Genomic DNA, 16,835 nt, shown 5'->3' with positions numbered 1-16,835 from the left:
CGACATCTCTTGAAAGACAATAAGAAGGCCCAAACATATCTCGATAGAAAGCCCATAGACAGCAACCAGTGTTGAATGTCTCTCAAGACCATAGGTCCTGCAGAAGAGAGCGATGTTCTTGAGGCTACCTACACAGCTAGTCGACATGCTGGAGGATGTCATTGGCTTGCTCAATTACCTTCACCTCTACCGTATGGACGTGATTGGAAAATTTCAGAGATAGCGGTCAACCAAATGGAAGCATTCGATACCAAGGAAGCCCAAGTAAGAGCACTTCCATTCCTTGCCAGGTTTTGATTGAACTCAAATAAATCCTCGTAACTATCAAGGATACTCTACATATACTACGTCGTACATGGCAACACAAAGTCTACAGCTTAGGCGACGCAGAGGGCTCCTCAAACTCAACAACGAGTTTGCCAAACTGCTTCCCCGCCTCCATATCCTTGAACAGCCCATCAATACCCTCGAGGTTCGTCAGTCCCTTGACCGTCCGGCTCACCACAGGCCTAATCTTCTTCTCCCTCACAAAGGCAACCATGTCCCTAAACTCCTCGCGCGATCCCATAGTCGTACCCTTGAGCTCCACGTTCTTGAGGACAGCCTGCATCAGCCAGTCCATCTGCGGCGACACCGTCATGCCGTACTGGCTAATGACACCGCCAGGCTTGAGCACCTTGACCGCCTTTCCCACGAGGTCTCCGCCGGCACCGTCGACCACGGCGTCGAGGTACGGCCGCGACTTGGGCAGCTGGGCCTGCAGCTCCTTCTCCCACCCCTTGGTCTTGTAGTTCACGCCCCCGGCGGCGCCCATGCTCTTGGCCTTTTCAATCTTGGCCTCGTCGCCAGAGGTGACGTAGACGTTGCAGCCAAAGGCGACGGCGAACTGGAGGACCTGAAGCGCCACACCGCCCCCGATGCCCGTGACGAGGATGTTCCTGCCCTTCTCCGCGTTTCCGCTCTTCGTCACGAGCGCGCGCCAGCCCGTGAGCCCGACGAGGGGTAGGGCGGCACCTTCGGCCGGGGTGAGGTGCTCCGGGGCCAGCTCGACCTCGTCCTGGGGGAGGGCGAGGAAGTCTTGCGCGGTGCCGTCCGGGTACGTCTGAGTGGCGCCGATGACGCTGAATTTGCGAATGTCTTCCGGCCCGTCCGGGCTCGAGGCCCAGCCGCGGCTGGGTGTGATGAGGACGGGCTTGTTGAGGAGGCTTCTGTCTGCGTCCTTTCCGACTTCGACTACGATGCCGTATCCGTCTGCCATGAGCGGGTGGTCAAATGAGATGCCTGGGTACAGGTGGCGCCGGATGAAGAGATCACGGTGGTTGAGGGCGGCGGCCTTTAATCGCACCAAGACATCTTTGGGCCCAGGGGTCGGCTTTGGAATTTCATTGAGTTGGAGACTGAGCTTTGAATTAATTACGATATTGCTATGACCCGAGGAGGGTGGTTTCTCACGGATAGTACACCTTTCCGGGCTTCCCCTCGATCTTTTTAACGGTGATGGAATGAGGCATTGTCAATACTTTGGAAAAGATGGTGTCGTCACTAGTTCAATAGAGAACCAGTTTGATGTTACAAAGTCAATCGAATGAGGGCTACGCCAGCTCTTATGTGAACAGGAAAATATTGAGCCGAACGAGATTAATAATATGAGATACCGGATTGTTGCCGCTGTTGACGTTGTGATTTGGTGGCGGGAATAGACGTCCCCCGGCCTCCCTCCACTCAGCCGGGGCCGAACTCCCCGCATTCAGTGACGAGACCTCGGCACTTTCCCCACACGGCGGTGGCCGGGGAGGGGGGGGGGGGGGGGGGGGGCTGCAACGCATGGGCCAATCAACATAACACCGCCAAAACACCAGCACATACATGTGCTCTACCCATTTCGATCTTCGTGATAACTTCACGTGCGCATGCGAAAGTAGAGCGCTGGCTGTCGAAGAAGGCTTCCCTGGATTTCATTCATGTTCGTGGCCAGAGGTAACTAACTATACAGAAGACGCTTCCACATCCCTTATCTCTTATACACGGGAATCAACTAAGCTCCTTTCCACGCTCACACTACACGACATGAAATCCCCCTTCACCAAGTCACACCCTGCATCTTGACAGGCACATGCAACAAGCGATCCCCAGCCTTGGTCGGACTCGGCATATTCCCAGCCCTCACGTTAACCTGCAGCGCCCAGTGCATGAGCCTAGGCTCGCCGAGCCCCGAATCCCTCTCCTCGCGCCACTTGACAAAGTCCTCCTCCGTCACGTTCTGCGCGAGGTGCTTGTTCTCCATCTTTTGCCTCGCGACCTCCGTCGCCGCCAGGGGCCCGCGGTGGGCCGGCGGGTAATCGTGGCCCGTCCAGATCTTGGTGGTCTCTGGGAGATCGAGCAGCCGGCGCACCGACGCGAAGAGGTCGCGGGCGTTGCCGCCGGGGAAGTCGCATCGTGCGGACCCGACGTCGTGGTTGAAGAGGGAGTCGCCCGCAAAGACGTTGGCTATTGGAAGTTGTGGTTAGTATGGGGCTGATATTTCTTCGTGACTGTCTGTGGGGAAGTGCTCACCTTCGATCATGTAACCCATGTGGTCGGGCGTATGACCCGGCAGATGGATAGCCTTGGCCTTGAGCTCTCCAATCTCGAAGATCTCGTCGTCGTCAAGTAGCCGGTCGAAGGCATTGGCGTACTCGTCTTTGGAGATGCCATATTTCTCAGCGACCCTCTCTTGTACGACTCCGATCCGCCTGCCAATGCAGATATCGGGGGCCGCGCCATCCTGAGCCTCCCGCAGCCGGGACTGCAGATATTTGGATGCCGTCAAGTGGTCGGCGTGGACGTGTGTCTCTAGGATATTGACAACTTGGTAGCCATTCTTTTTTACCACATCAAGAAGGCCGTCGGCTGTTTGTATAGAGATGGCGTTCTTTGCCGGATCGAAATCCAAGACAGAGTCGATGATTACGGCGGCTTTGGTTGAGGGGTCGGCAACGATGTACTGCCATGTGCCTGTCACCGGCTCAAAGATCTCGTGGATTGTGGGTTCTTGAGCCATGTTTGGGTGTGTAAGTGAGGCGTTGAGTATATGTTCTCGCAACTGGTTGACTCTGTTCATCGACTGGTTCTGGTGGTTTTGCTAGTAATGCAATCCAAAAATGAATGATTTAACATCATGGTCACCCTCTCAACCCTTATATCTAAAGTCTGAAAACATCTCATCTAAGCCTCGCCGTCCATGAACCCATAATCTAGAGAGCATGAAGTCCCTCGGTCACGATAGTAGTCACCGAAAGAAGCATAGGCTTACGGAAGCCCCCGAGAGGTTCAAACTATCCCGGTGAAGAAGGGGTATCCACTCTCGGTGATGCCCATGCGTTCCGGCAGTTCCCCGACGTCGGCGACCGTTTCTTCAAAGTGGTCGCCGTCCTCCTTCAAGTCCTTTGGCTTGGGAGAGAGAACAATCCTGGCGGGCTGGGGCAGATCCAGGACCATCCCGGGGCGGGATTCAATTGATTCTCCTGCAACCTTATTGATCCCCCCTTCTTCAGACACCTTGCTCTACCCAATCAATCGTTTGCTGACGGACTTCAATGTCCCAAACTGCCGACCTTCCACAACGGCGCACGCACCACATGCATCACCTGTTCCTGAATTGCATCTATATCCCATTGAGAATTTGAAATGCGTGCAAAGTAAACTCCCATACTCTTTCAAAGGAAGCAACTACTCTCACGCAACAAAGAAAACTTCGGATACATAATGCCAAAGGGCTCGGAATAAGCTAGCGCCATGTCGTTAGTTAGCTTCCAAAAGGCGTCATTGCTATCCGAAAAGGGAACAAGTCCTAACAACGAACGCCACCACTTATCCGGCACTTACACCCTAAACTGCCTTTGACAAAAGTCAACCCGGACGGCCGGCTCGGCCGCAGAATACGGGATGGGTTTCCTAGCAGATTGAGGACGTTCCCTCCTACAGGGGTTGGCCCTCTTCACTCTTCGGCCTTTGACAATGGGGGCGAGATTATTAACCAAGGGCCCCGCTACCCGGTCCATTTTTCCCTCTCTATCTTCAAGTCCCCGAACGGATCTGGGGCTTTCGGGCTTGATTCACTAAGCAGACCCGAGAACTTGGCAAATTCGATACTCTTTCCAGAGGTTTAAGCAGTTTTAGCTTTAGCCTGTATAAGTTCGTCCCGAGACAGCTCGAAGAGTTTGACGATTTTAAACTCCTCTCACACATCACCACCTTCTCGCATAACCACTCATAGAAGAGAAAAACCTCTCATATATACAGCACACAATCCAAACTACCGGCCTGCAGCAGTTCGTCCCAGAACGCCCCCCTGCGGACAAACACTCTCTCATACTTCCTCTCTTACTCTTACACGCATATCTACAGCCCACCAAGCCATGGCAACAACAGCCCTATCCGGCGCCGCATTCGGCGCCGCCCTGGTAGCGGCGGGCGTCTACCAGCCCTCCGTCATCATCGCTCAGCTCAAGTTCGAGAACTGGCACATGATCCAGGCCTTCCTCGCAGCCGCAGCAAGCAGCACGTACGTCCAATCGTCTCAGCACTCACTGCTGCTCCCTTTTGGTCCTCTTCACCACAAACTGACACGAACACAGCGTCTTCGTCCTCGTGCTGGACCAGGCGGGCTACGTCCGACCCAAACCCCGCAGCCCCTCGCGTCTAGGCATCTTCTCCGAGTACGACGGCAACATCCTCGGCGGGTCCATCCTCGGCGCCGGCATGGCCCTCTCCGGCTCCTGCCCCGGCACCGTCCTCGCCCAGATCGCCGTCGGCACCAAATCCGGCGTCTACGTTCTCGGCGGCGCCGTCCTCGCGGGCATCATGTGGACCGGCTTCCTCCAGAAACTCCTCACCAGCAACGCCAGCTCGGCACCGCCCGAGAACCCCAAGCTCACCGTCCACGAGCGGGCCGGTTTGAGCAGAGCCGTCGCCTTCGTCGGCGTGGAGGCCCTTTTCGCGGGCGTCATCTACGCCAGCATGAAGTATACTCCCGCCAGCCCCTACGCCGTCGTCGCTCCCACCATCGGCGGACTCCTGATTGGTCTGGCGCAGCTCTTCTCGCTGCTCTCTCGCAAGTCGATGCTCGGCGTGTCGACTTCCTACGACGAGATTGGACGGTACTTCTGGTGGGCGGTTCAGGGCGGTGGCGAAAAGGGGAAACCGTCGTATAGCAACATTCTCTTCTCTGCGAGCTTGGCTGCCGGCGCGTGGGCTGTTGCGACAGTATACCCCGAGTTCGCTCTTGGTGCTGCTGATACGGCTATCTCGCCACAGCTGGCGGCAGTAGGAGGTTTCCTCATTGGTCTGGGATCTAGAATTGGTGGAGGTTGCACTTCTGGACACGGACTCAGCGGCATTTCACTCTTCTCAACTGCCAGCTTCATCACAGTTGCTTCCATGTTCGGCGCTGGCGCCCTTGTCGCCTCTTACGTCTAATGCAGGCTGTATATGGGCAGGCAAGGCTGGGTTGGCGCTTGCGTGGACCAACCAATTACCAAGCCCCGCCGCAGTTGAACGGAAATCCATTTATCCTGCCGTGTAGTTACACAGCAGAAAAAGCGTGCAGTTCGTCCTATCATACGTAGTTGGCCGGCTGTGTGCGCATCGATTAGCCACCAGTCGTGCAGGCCACCCACGAGAATTACCCCCTGTATTTATGTTTATTTTCTACCTTACCGCTGGTTGCTCGAGCGTAAGGCGGTGCTCGATATATCTCCCACAGTATTTACCCCTGTATAATACGTGTCAACGCCAAGCAAAGGGTCCGATGACGTTGGACCTAATGCAATATTGCCTGTAGGTGCGTGCATTAAGCTGTTGTAAATGAACTCCCTTTTCGGATGTGTACAGCCTGATCTCCTCGGGGTCTCCATCGACTCAGGAAGCTATGTCAACGTTTACTACCCGAGACGAAAAGCCTGGAGTCTCCCTAGAGCTGGAAACGAGCATTGGAATGGCCGTCAGTCTGTGTGGGTATATCGTGCAATTCATTGGCCTGCGTGGGCTACATTGGTCAGTATCGATTGCACAGCTTGGCGCCATTCTCTTGATGACGGGGTTAAGGGCGTGGATTCGGCGAGGTCTCGCAAGTCCGCCAAGATCTTTCCAAACTCCGTCAGGTTTCGAACTCGATTGGTTTGCGACGACATTCGCGGATATCACGAAAAGCCCGTGGATACCTGACGCCAAGTTAGAGACTCAAGCATGGAGCATTCGGTGTTTGCAAGCACACATCGAAGCATTCGAGGAAGGTGCTCCGCAAAAAGGTTTGACAGTTTCGACAGTTTCGACTGCCCATCGTGTTGTCATGATCAGGAGAGACCTAGCGCAGCTGGCAAACTGGCAGGGGCCGGCGTCCACGGAAGCTGTCTCTCTTGCACGATCCATTGAAGCCACAATGAATCTTCTCTTTTGGAACTCAGAGCAGAATGATTACACCTGGTCTCTCGCAGTCCAAGGAGGAGAGCTCATACATTTTCGCTTGAACAGACGAGAAGGGAAATGGAACGCTCCTGCAGATGAGCTTGAAGCAAGCAGCCTTATCGATGTGGCTTTTCTCAGTTGATGAGCTTGAGAAGAACGAAGAAATAAATCACCAGGATATTATAGGAGATGAAAAAGACGATGAATGGTTGCGCGTCAAAGGATCACCCGCGAGACCTGGTTTGCGCGTCCTAGGCCCATACACGGAGAGTTTGCACAGAGATCTCTCGTGGTGGATGCCCATCGAGTCAACCAGGATCATGAGATATTCAACATTGACAACTTCCCCGAAAGATGGCATTTCGAATGATGAATTAAGCAAGGAAAACCACAGAGTCGTCGGGCCTGGTGGGCCTTACATCGATCGTCGGCAATATGGTGTAGAAGAACTGCCCGAGTTCACGATCGAAAAAAATCCGAACAGAAGATGACGAGAATGGAAGTAACGAAAACGAGAGCTGGAGCGGGAGCGGAGGCGACGAAGAAACACCGAAGGCCCCCATCGCGACAGAGGATGATAAATCCATCCATGACTTCTTAGCCGCCGAGTTCCACGGGCCCCTGAAGTCGCTATATGCGCAGGACATATTCTCATGCTTTTTCAAGGCCGCAGCAATGACCCTTGAAAAGCCGCTCGAAGGACCCGTGAAAACACGTTCAAAACGTGAAGCGGCAGCCGATACAAGCTGGAAGTCTTTTACCCTCCGCAATGACCAGCTCTTGAAGCTGGCAAGAAACATTGAGAGCACCGGACTCGGCAGCCTTAGTGACGTTTATTTGAGCATGATACCAGCGCTTAGCGTGGAAAACAAGCTTCCCGTGGCTTCCGTTATCATCGATTTAGCAAGAGAGAAGACCCGACATCACGAGAAGCTGCAGCACTGGAACCAGGCGGAAGATATCTACGTCTGGCTATTCCGCGTCTCCAGGACGTTCCCGCTTGAAAACGAGCTCTACACTCAGTCAACAGCCATAATTGTGGATTTCCTGAGACAAGTCTGCTTGGCCTCGGATTTGTTCGAAAAACAATTACATGAGCTTGACGTGCGGCCTTCGTATGAACACGAGGGGATGTTAGATGTCAGAGATCGCCTTGAGATCGAGCTTCGTTCCAACTTCATCCATGGGCCGCCAGAATTTAAACCAATGCTCGCAGCCCTTGTAAGAATGTGTGAGGGTCAGAAGCCTCCATGGAAGTGCAATATCTCTCAAGACTTTACAAGCGATCGCAGCGAAAGGGATTATGTAACAGGCGGTCGCATCAGAAGGGATTATGCGTTTGACGAAAAGTTTCACTGCACGAGCTTGCACCAAGCAGCTCATTATCAAGATCTTGCGCACGTCGACGAAGCAATACGATGTGCGGAAGATTTTAATGCAAAGGATGTTTTTTGGTTGGACACCCCTGCATTACGGTGCGCGTCGAGACATCGTTGGGGCCTTTCCATGGCGTGGGGGGGCAGACATCAACGCGCGAGACTTGGTTGAATGGACGCCATTGCACTATGCTTGCAAATCTGAGAAAATAATGGATGAATAGGTTGATGGTGAAAACGAAGAGCCCTACGTAACCATCGATACATCGGCCTATGAGTCTATCCAATCGCTCTTGGGAGCGGGCGCAGACATCAACGCGCAAGGCAGAGATGGAGTTGCGCCCATACACTGTGCCGCAATCACAGGGTTTCTGGAAGCAGTCAAGTTGTTGACAGAGGCGGGTGCAGACATCAACGTTCTTGACGCCTCAGGGAAAACAGCCCTTCACCGGGCAGCATTCTATGGAAAACAAGCCACCGTTAAATATCTGTGGAATACCGCAAACAAAACGCTGCGAGACAGGGAAGGAAGAACGGCTTTGCATCTCGCAGCGATTTCGGGAAAGTGGAAGACAGCAGCATGGCTGGTTGACAATGGTGCCGACGTCATGGCCAGGGACCGGCACATGATGCTAGCTTTGCATCAAGCTGCTTGGGATGGGATACTCGATGTTGTACAATTGTTGTGCAAGAATAATGCCACTGCTGGGAACACTCCAGGCTCGCTCGGTCGAACACCACTGTAATGCGCGGTCGATAATGGGCAAGAAGCAGTTGTCCAATGGCTCCTCGAACAGGCCGGGGCCGAAATAGACCATTATCTGGCTTCGGCCGTCAAGAAGAATCATGTCGGTATTGCTGAAATCCTGATCAAGCACGGCGCTAGCTTGACAGGCAGTGACTTATTTGGTAGAAGCCTACTACATCAGTCCATTTTTCAAGAGAATGAGGAAATTACTGAGATGCTTCTGAAAGCAGGACTAAGAAACAGTTTTGATGATGATGTTTTTTCATTCATCATAAAGATGAATGGATATGAGAAGAACGGGCTTTCAGGAGCCTATTTGAGAAGTACGATGTAAGTTTGGATGAAGAGTAGGCGGACCATCGTTCAGCGTGCAGGGAAGCTGGTCAAGCAGAGGGCGATCAAGTGACGTGCAAGTTGTCGCAGCACGGTCAATCTGCAAAGACGGTATGTCACTCTTCTTGGATGCGTAGCAGGATAGTGTCAACCAGGCCTTCGGACAATTACCGCCTCCTTAACAGCAAAAGAGACCAAGAACGTATATGAGAAGTGCGACAACCTAGCAACGATGTGGTGAAGATGAGGTAACAAATCAAATGCAAGCGTTATTGAAGCTTGACAAAGCTCGGGTGAAACAATTTACATCAAGGAGACGAGGCAATTAACACTGCAGGTAACTTGCATTTACCATTTATGCGCTCGATTCTTGATAGTGATGATATAATACATCTGAGATGCGTATTCATTGATATTTCAAGCCCATAAGTCTTCCCACAGTACTCCGCAGCAGATACCACCCCCCCCCCCTCCCTCAAACGCAAATAATTGTTGAGCCGGCTGCGTTGTCAAGCCTTCTGCCAAATGGCATTTCAAAGCCAGCCACACGCCTTCAATAGTCATGTCTCTTAGTATCAACACCCCTCCAAACCTCTTGTTGAAGAACTGCCATCTTGCTCTCAGATAACCGTGTTCGACCAGTCAACCTGACAGACAGCGCACGTGAGGGTCCATCCTGTTTGCTGGCGCGTGTACACGTCGAAGCAAGAAGAATGTGTGTGGTTGCCACACTTACCGCAGCACACCGTCTCTGCCTCACCAATATCCTTGAAGCAGACAGGACAGGACTTGCCGTCCTTGGACTTCGGAACACCACCCGACAGAGAGAAGTATTGGCTGGCCTCCGCCGCGGTGAAGCGGACTTTGGGGGCGCGGTCAACGAGCTTCTTGATCTCCTCGGCGAACAATGTCCGTTGTGGGAGGAGCTCAGCAGGCGCCCGGAAAGCATGCGTCATGATATCTAAACTTCGTTAGTAATCGCGTCTTAGAAAGGGCGGTAGAGTTCCAGCTGACAGATTATGTGTTTGCAATTACTCCGGGGTCGGAACATCTAGTCGAGGTTAAAATTTGCTTGAATGAGGCATTGGTGTTACCTACGATGCTCGAGCAGGTACACGAGGTTTTGGTTCCGATGGTGACATCGTATGTATCGGGACCGGTCCCGCGAAGGCTGAAGCTGACTTCACTATCGAGATCGTTGAACTGCTTGATCACGAACATGTCTTCCTTCATTGCTTTCTTGACAGAACCAACGTGGCCCTTGTCACTCATGTCCACAAAGAAGCGCTTCTCGCCTTTGCTGCCGGTATTCCTGGAGATAGGGCCGAATGGCTTGTCGTCAGGGGCGTCTCTGCTAGCAACGACCTCAGGCTTATACGTCTTCAAGTTCTCGAGCCTCTCAACGAGAACACCCTTCTTCCCATCGTCTGGCATCTCACGCATGACGAGCTGCTCCCTGAGCATGGCAACAGTGAGCTTGGCCCAGTCTGTGTCATCGGGTACTGGGCCCGTGTTGATGCCATAGGTGCAAAGGCCACGTCGGATGAGACGCTGGATGTCGGCCGGATACTTGAGAAACGGAGACTTCTTGGACGCAGATTTGGTTGTAGACTTGACGTGGTCTTGACTCTGGGTCTTCAACTCCTCGTCTGGACCATAGTCGGAGTAGACAGTAGATTCTTGGATCAAGGAAGAAGGAGACGACAGCTCCGAAGAAAGAGGGGCGGACATTGTGGTTGTTGAACGACGAGTACTCTTCAATGTCTTCTGCTGGTTGCTAAAATAGACTCTCTCGAACGTATAGCAATCAGGAAAGTTGCTCTCGGTGTTGATCGGTAAGGGGAGTGCAGAGAGCGTGAGAACAAAGATCGTAAAAAGGTCTCTTAAGGTTGAAGTTGTGGGAGAGACTTGGAAGACCACATCGGGAATATATGCGGAGGTGAAGTGCGTTTGAAGCCTCCTTCCGCCGTACCTGCCTCTCAATTCTCTTTTAGAAGGAGCCATATGAATGTCACAGGTTTCTGTCGGGGACGGCAGTCACGACCATGTATGATGGCCAACTCGAGGGAAGGTAGGCAGGCCGTGACCCGCTTGTACCTTAGGTTACAATCCTGTAGTAAGGTAGGAAGGTGCTTTCCTTTATACCGCCCTAAGGGACCATCGGGCGTCGAGGTCTGCAACGATTCTCATATGGGTAAGGCGCTCTGTAGGACCTACTTGCTTTAACAAGTGAGGCGTGTTGCAAGTCATCTAATCTTCAGCTGAAATCATCTCTCCCCGATCATCCCATCATCTTTGGACTTTTTAGACTTTTTTTTCTCAGACGCTGACTGTTACTCAAGACGCCAGAATCCTTAAGATTTTAAGTATGGAAGAGGAAGATGGGGAAGCCGTCCTCACCACGTGCGTTTTGTGGATGCAGTCCTACTCAGGTAAGCTCGGTGAATGGCTTCACCTGTGTACGTTATCGTCAAGAGACCCGCCCAGTGATCTATCCGAAAAGAGGCAGTCCCAAAATGGCCGCTTGACTCATCGCACGTACGAACAATACCAGCTTCGTACTCCAATGACCTTTCGCGCAATTCAAACGCCTCAAGGACCGTGTATGTCGAGCCTCGAAACATGTTGCGTCTCATACAGTCCTATTCGTGTTCGCGTCCTTTTGAAGTTGGGCGGTTTTGTGCCCAGAGATACCATGTTCAACGGTCATTTACATCCCCATCCCATGTCCCAATACGGCCATAACGGGCTTGTGCACAAGATTCTAATTAGCCTAATCCTTCTTTCTCGTAGAAATCTCGAGACTGGCATGTGGGGATATCTGAGATATTGCGAGTGACTCAACCTCTTTCCTCTTATATCATATCCACCACATCCTCTTTCCTTTCCCTTCCACAACTATACCGAACAACCACACCAACTCACATCAGTCGACTCAATCACTTTCAGCCCGTCTTTCAGCCCATCATGTCCCGAAGAAACATCAGCTCAGGTTCTGCCTTTGAGGCACAAATCGGCTACTCCCGTGCGGTGGTCTCGGGCGATCTCATCTTTGTGTCTGGAACCACGGGGTCCGTGTCTCCCACCACCTTCCACCCCGCCCACCCATTCATATCATGTTTGACAAACGACCATATTCAAATGGGGTCTATATGCTGATTCTTCCGACGGTACAGCTACAACTACGCAACAGGCGTCATATCCCCCAACATTGTCGAGCAGACGAAGCAGACGATGGAGAACATCGCCGCCGCCCTCGCCGAGGCCGGTGCCGAGATCAAGGACGTGGTGCGCGTCCGCTACATCCTCCCCGACCGCAACGACTTTCAAAAGACCTGGCCGGTGCTCCAAAAGTACTTTGGCGAGGTCCGCCCTGCGGCGACCATGATCCAGGCGGCGTTGATGGAGGACGTGATGATGATTGAGATTGAGGTCACGGCCAAGAAGGAGGTTGCCAGTTCGTAGTCGAAGCTACTACGCGGTAGGATCCACGAGCCTGGAGCTCATGCGAGAAGGCGAGCTTCTCTGGTGGGTTCGGTCTTGTGAGGAGTCTCGACGCCAAAACGCATTGCGCGGGACGACTTGGTTGTGAAGAAAACAGCCTGGTAATGAGATGCCCTGGTGAGCGAGATGTAAGAGCAAAATGGATTTACCGAACTCTTGATCTGTAGACACTACCCAATTGAGGAAGTAGTTCGTCCCACTGCTCAGAGCTCTCCGTCCATACAATAACAGAGAGAATAAGCTTGATGTGGTTTGCCATCATGCAACAAGCACAATAACAAGGTATAAACTGCAACATCATCCAATCCACTACTTACCACAGCTAGAAAGATGGAACACAGTCACAGAACGAGACCGGCCTAGTTACAAGGATGGCAGAGGGGTAACGCTTTGTCGTTCAACATATCTTCAAGCCGGTGACTTGGTCCAACCATTTCACTCTCTCGCCCTTGGAAGACGTAATACGATCTGATTGAACGATAGCTGTGATTAGACCAGTATCACTTAACCACAGGTTGGGCCATGGCCTACCAAAATACCTTCAGACTCACAACGGGTGGAAGATAATCGTTCATTGCTCAAATATCCAGCGATAAACTCGTGTCATGAAGGATCCCCCGAGGATGCTGGACTACCCCAGCGCCCATAAGTACAACATATTCGTATTTGTGGGCGGCTCTATAGGATCCAAAGTCAGGAGTCTGTAAGGAACTTATTTTTATATTCATAGTCAGAATCCCGTGGAACAAGGCTCAGAGGGTACACGCTGAGATGCGTATGAGGTCAATATCGAGTCTTCCCAGGTCTATTGGCCAGAAAGGAGTAGACGCCAACATTGGGGGACGGATGCTATCATGGCATTCCCATCTAATCTCAGCCTTATCTAATCCCCAAGCCAAAGGGGGTGCATTAGACAAATTCCCGAACATGGCCACTGCGGCGGCGTAACAGCAACAGTTCGGTACGGATATATAACACGACCTAGCACTCTATAACGCAGCCCCCTGCAACTGCAACCACTTTAACAAACTCCTCCGAGTTGAGACCTCACACACTAGCAACTGCCGAGCTCACGAACTCGAAGAAAAATCATCAACGGCAACAAGCAAAAAGACCGCCAGAGGACAATAACCACCCCCGAGCACCTCGGGACATCATCTAGAAACGAAAATAGCATGAATCCTCAAATATCATGCACAATGAGATCGATAACCAAACCTCGCCATGCCAAGTGTCCAGTCCAGGCCTGGGGAACCGAACCAGCCTCCCCCCGCCTCCACCCAGGCTGCCCAAGGTTCTGAGCTGAGCCAACTCGTACAACGACATGTAAATCTTGGCCGCCTCAGCACTGAAGTCATAATGGCGGAAGCCTACCCCGTCGCACGACCTCGGACCCGAAAAGAGCTCTCTGCCTTGCCTTGCCTGGATAACGTAGTTTAGAAAGAGGTTGCGGGGAAGTGTAGTCTCGGCTCCCGTTGGAAGTACGGATACACTCAATCACTGACCAGTAACACCATCCAATCTAGCCAGCCGGCAACCTGCATGAGAAAAACCCACCCGCAAGAGAAGAGGAGACACCAAAAAAAGGCCGCGTAAAGACCTCTCCAAAACCAACAATCAAGTCTCCATTATTCAATTGTTTATTACCTTGACCGATTCTATTCGAGAAAGAAAAAAGAATAATGATGTCTTCACATCCTGCCTCTGACGCAAGCCTGCGACCCAGAGACCCTGATCTTCCTGGGACCCCTCCACGCGATTGCGGCGTAGCCAACCCCACGCAAGGCAGGCCGGCATGAAAATGGGTATGAGGAGACGTCATTGCCGATCCTTCTCCTCGCTCACATTCAATCCCACGCGCAAGAGGAAAGCAGGTGCTACACACGCACACACACACACAAACCTGCATGTGAGAGGGAAGCCATGCGCCAGATCAAGTTTTTTTTTTTTGAATTGAGCTGGTTGAAGATTAAAGATATAAATGAGTGGTAAAGGGGTCGTGAAATGAAATGAAAGAAGACAGCTAGAAGAACAACATCTTTACACTTGTAACCTATCCAATAAACGGCTTGCGCAACATCATCCTCCTACTCCTCTCATAACTCACATCACATTCACCGTACACATCACCACCATCAAAAGACCTAACTCACAATGGAGACCTCAACCACCAACTCCCTCATCATCTCCCTGGCCATCGTCCTGGCCGTCCTCGTCGGAGGCACCTTCGCCTACCGGCAAGGCATGCTCGACCCCATCATCGAGCAAGTCGGGTAAGTAACAATTCACCCGGATCATGACGGCGGCAGCTGTCTGTAAGCCCCCAAGATCTCTGGACTCAAGCTGACACTCGCACAAGCATCATGATGTTCAAGGCCAAAGCGGAAGCCGAAAAGAAGAAGATGCAGGCCCAGGGCATGAAGGCAGGACAAGATTTCGTCGATGGTGAGTCTCTTCGCCTTACAAGAAAGACTGTTTGATGAATCTCCCGCTAATAACGACTACTGCGCCAGACCAACTCAAGGGAAACAAGCAAGCAGCCGACGTCGCAGACGGCATCGGCTCCTTTGGCGGGCTGAAGAAGCAGCTGTAATGAAAAAAATCTTCAGCCTCATAAAAAGAATGAGATTTAGACTGAAGCTTAAAGCTTAGTCGGGGCACGATCTTTTATTGCTTCGACCATGAGGACCACGAGGACCATGAACTTTTTTACTACGGGAGCGAATGAAGTGCGTTTCATTGGGCCGTTATTGGTGTGTACGATATCTGTAGTGCAACAAACTTTTGGCTGGCGGGCGCGTTAGTTTGGTTGTTTGGGTTCTAATTACCTTATTCTGGAACAATTTTCGGCGCAAGAAGAAGGAATTTTTTTTTTTTACAACATTCATAACGTCCAACTGTTTGTCAGCGATACCTTTGCTGATATCTCTGTGCGCTACTCCATACAAGTGTGTCCGACCATCGTCCACTGATGGCTACCTACTGTGAGGACTTACATTTGCTGCCAGTCGCAATGAAAAGGGTGAACAAGGACTGAGAAAAGAGTTTCAATCCGCTTGGGAACCAGGAAGAACCTGTTGCGGAGAGATTAAGGAGAGCAGGGATTTTGATGACCTCATGGCACCTGGCACTGCCCGGCACAGGCAGGGACCCTGGACTTTGGACAGAACAAGCTGAAAACCAGCTCAACTCTTCTCCCTGCAGTTTTTCTCCTTGCAAACTTCATTGGGCCGACGGGGTCAGGGCAGGCAAGGCCTAGTGGACGGGTGAGAAAAGTGCAGGGCTCGCGGTGGCCCCGGTTCCCGTACAACCGTGAATCTGAACCTGTGACGATCGCCGGCAAAGCTTGGGCGCCGCCGCCGCTCCTGGCCGTTTGCTCCACTTGGAGTTCTCTGAACGTTGGTGTATCGTCTCTTTTCTCAGCTTTTCCCACCAAATGATCGACCGCTCATTGGACTCTCTGGTCTCTGGACTCTGCAACTGTCGGGGAAAAGGTTGTAGCAACGGTCCAGAGTCCACATGCCTCAGACTAAATGCCTCCGAGTTGATAGAGAATCCATCCAGTCTCCTTTTCTGCTCATCAATTGCCCCCCACAACGCACGAGGCGAGGTCGGCATTTGTGGGACGTCCCCGACCCCTCCTAGGCTCACCATCCCAGATTATTCATTGAATGAACGTTTGGTAACCGTCCTTGGCACCCGGTGAATCCGACTTGAACTTCTCTTGAGTATTCGACTATTCGTAGAATGAATGGCCGCGCCAGTTGCACAGACACTTTCCCCCGGCTGCGGCCGCCCGGACTCGCCTTGCCCTGCGAGGACGACGCAGGAGATGCACAGCGTACCATTTCGAATCGGAGCCCCGACAACTTGTTAATTCTGCACACGGCTCATCTGCGCTCGAAACCTCATATGGGGCCCGGCGCTCGCCCTGCGTCTTGGCCCACGACCCCAACCGTCGCCCCTGAACAAAGAGTCGGAGTTGGCCACAATTCTGGTGAGTAGCCGACGCGACGAGTCCAGACGAGAAGAAAGGCCTGGCCTGTCTGTACGCCGTACTGTCTCCATCGTCGTGCGGTTTCCCGCATCTTCCCTGACTGCGAACATTCTTCAGTGAGTCAAATAGTGGAGGAATGAAAGAAAACAAACCGAAACCCCTGCCCAGTGCTCACCGAGCTCGAGCGGGTCGTCTGAAGATTGATGGGGCTTGGTTCTCCAAGTGGCACCTTGACCTGGAAGTTTCTCTCTCCGCTCCATCCATCTCGGGCTTCGTCTGGACGAGCGGGGACTCTCATTTCCCATCCGGAGTAAAATCCAAAGTCAATCCTGCTATTTTAAGCCTCCTAGAGGCTGGCGGTCAGGCCAAAACGGTAACCACGGCCAAGGCTTCCCAGATATGGCAGAGACAACACGCGCGAGATGAGTCTCGA

At 52.4% G+C, this 16,835-nt stretch overlaps 9 protein-coding genes across 9 annotated transcripts; 6 read left to right on the top strand and 3 right to left on the bottom strand.

Annotated features, from left to right (window-relative positions):
- Window positions 1-370: 370 nt before the first annotated feature.
- On the bottom strand, window positions 371-1,511 carry BDP81DRAFT_390455 (zinc-binding dehydrogenase; the record flags this gene model as incomplete). The annotated part of the gene is made up of 2 exons (XM_060587405.1): window positions 371-1,397; window positions 1,453-1,511. 2 exons carry the CDS (start codon window positions 1,509-1,511, stop codon window positions 371-373), a joined length of 1,086 nt encoding a protein of 361 aa, XP_060449778.1.
- Window positions 1,512-2,080: 569 nt separating this feature from the next.
- BDP81DRAFT_458032 (metallo-beta-lactamase superfamily protein) lies at window positions 2,081-3,040 on the bottom strand (the record flags this gene model as incomplete). Its single annotated transcript, XM_060593359.1, has 2 exons — window positions 2,081-2,487; window positions 2,554-3,040. 2 exons carry the CDS (start codon window positions 3,038-3,040, stop codon window positions 2,081-2,083), a joined length of 894 nt encoding a protein of 297 aa, XP_060449777.1.
- A 990-nt stretch (window positions 3,041-4,030) lies between these two features.
- BDP81DRAFT_418219 (YeeE/YedE family protein) lies at window positions 4,031-5,823 on the top strand. Its single transcript, XM_060589687.1, has 2 exons — window positions 4,031-4,543; window positions 4,617-5,823. Exons 1-2 carry the CDS (start codon window positions 4,398-4,400, stop codon window positions 5,455-5,457), a joined length of 987 nt encoding a protein of 328 aa, XP_060449776.1. The 5' UTR covers window positions 4,031-4,397; the 3' UTR covers window positions 5,458-5,823.
- Window positions 5,824-7,865: 2,042 nt separating this feature from the next.
- BDP81DRAFT_418216 (uncharacterized protein) lies at window positions 7,866-8,383 on the top strand (the record flags this gene model as incomplete). Its single annotated transcript, XM_060589686.1, has 1 exon — window positions 7,866-8,383. A coding segment is annotated over exon 1 (161 nt), but the record flags the coding sequence as incomplete, so codon positions are not given.
- Window positions 8,183-8,636, top strand: BDP81DRAFT_504467 (ankyrin repeat-containing domain protein; the record flags this gene model as incomplete). Its single annotated transcript, XM_060595627.1, has 1 exon — window positions 8,183-8,636. A coding segment is annotated over one exon (384 nt), but the record flags the coding sequence as incomplete, so codon positions are not given.
- Window positions 8,637-9,392: 756 nt separating this feature from the next.
- Window positions 9,393-10,873, bottom strand: BDP81DRAFT_403299 (uncharacterized protein). Its single transcript, XM_060588875.1, has 3 exons — window positions 9,996-10,873; window positions 9,638-9,862; window positions 9,393-9,577 (listed from the first exon to the last, which is right to left on the bottom strand). Exons 1-3 carry the CDS (start codon window positions 10,630-10,632, stop codon window positions 9,522-9,524), a joined length of 918 nt encoding a protein of 305 aa, XP_060449773.1. The 5' UTR covers window positions 10,633-10,873; the 3' UTR covers window positions 9,393-9,521.
- Window positions 10,874-11,723: 850 nt separating this feature from the next.
- BDP81DRAFT_418215 (endoribonuclease L-PSP) lies at window positions 11,724-12,788 on the top strand. The gene is made up of 2 exons (XM_060589685.1): window positions 11,724-11,972; window positions 12,078-12,788. Exons 1-2 carry the CDS (start codon window positions 11,869-11,871, stop codon window positions 12,364-12,366), a joined length of 393 nt encoding a protein of 130 aa, XP_060449772.1. The 5' UTR covers window positions 11,724-11,868; the 3' UTR covers window positions 12,367-12,788.
- A 1,254-nt stretch (window positions 12,789-14,042) lies between these two features.
- On the top strand, window positions 14,043-14,696 carry BDP81DRAFT_418213 (uncharacterized protein; the record flags this gene model as incomplete). Its single annotated transcript, XM_060589684.1, has 1 exon — window positions 14,043-14,696. A coding segment is annotated over exon 1 (157 nt), but the record flags the coding sequence as incomplete, so codon positions are not given.
- Window positions 14,560-14,998, top strand: BDP81DRAFT_390450 (uncharacterized protein; the record flags this gene model as incomplete). The annotated part of the gene is made up of 3 exons (XM_060587404.1): window positions 14,560-14,678; window positions 14,765-14,850; window positions 14,919-14,998. 3 exons carry the CDS (start codon window positions 14,560-14,562, stop codon window positions 14,996-14,998), a joined length of 285 nt encoding a protein of 94 aa, XP_060449770.1.
- Between the last annotated feature and the right edge of the window lie 1,837 nt (window positions 14,999-16,835).

Source organism: Colletotrichum phormii (assembly GCF_030913505.1).
Source record: "Colletotrichum phormii strain CBS 102054 chromosome Unknown BDP81scaffold_3, whole genome shotgun sequence".
Taxonomy (NCBI): Eukaryota; Fungi; Ascomycota; class Sordariomycetes; order Glomerellales; family Glomerellaceae; genus Colletotrichum; species Colletotrichum phormii.
Note: the sequence above shows the minus strand (reverse complement) of the source record. Positions and strands in the feature narration are given on the sequence as shown.

Coding starts and splice junctions, on each gene's coding strand:
- BDP81DRAFT_418219 (XM_060589687.1), top strand. CDS start 4,398: ATGGCAACAACAGCCCTATCCGGCGCCGCATTCGGCGCCGCCCTGGTA. Junction 4,544..4,616: donor GCAGCCGCAGCAAGCAGCAC/GTACGTCCAATC, acceptor ACACGAACACAG/CGTCTTCGTCCTCGTGCTGG.
- BDP81DRAFT_403299 (XM_060588875.1), bottom strand. CDS start 10,632: ATGTCCGCCCCTCTTTCTTCGGAGCTGTCGTCTCCTTCTTCCTTGATC. Junction 9,863..9,995: donor TACCTGCTCGAGCATCGTAG/GTAACACCAATG, acceptor AACGAAGTTTAG/ATATCATGACGCATGCTTTC. Junction 9,578..9,637: donor GGCAGAGACGGTGTGCTGCG/GTAAGTGTGGCA, acceptor GCCAGCAAACAG/GATGGACCCTCACGTGCGCT.
- BDP81DRAFT_418215 (XM_060589685.1), top strand. CDS start 11,869: ATGTCCCGAAGAAACATCAGCTCAGGTTCTGCCTTTGAGGCACAAATC. Junction 11,973..12,077: donor TTTGTGTCTGGAACCACGGG/GTCCGTGTCTCC, acceptor CCGACGGTACAG/CTACAACTACGCAACAGGCG.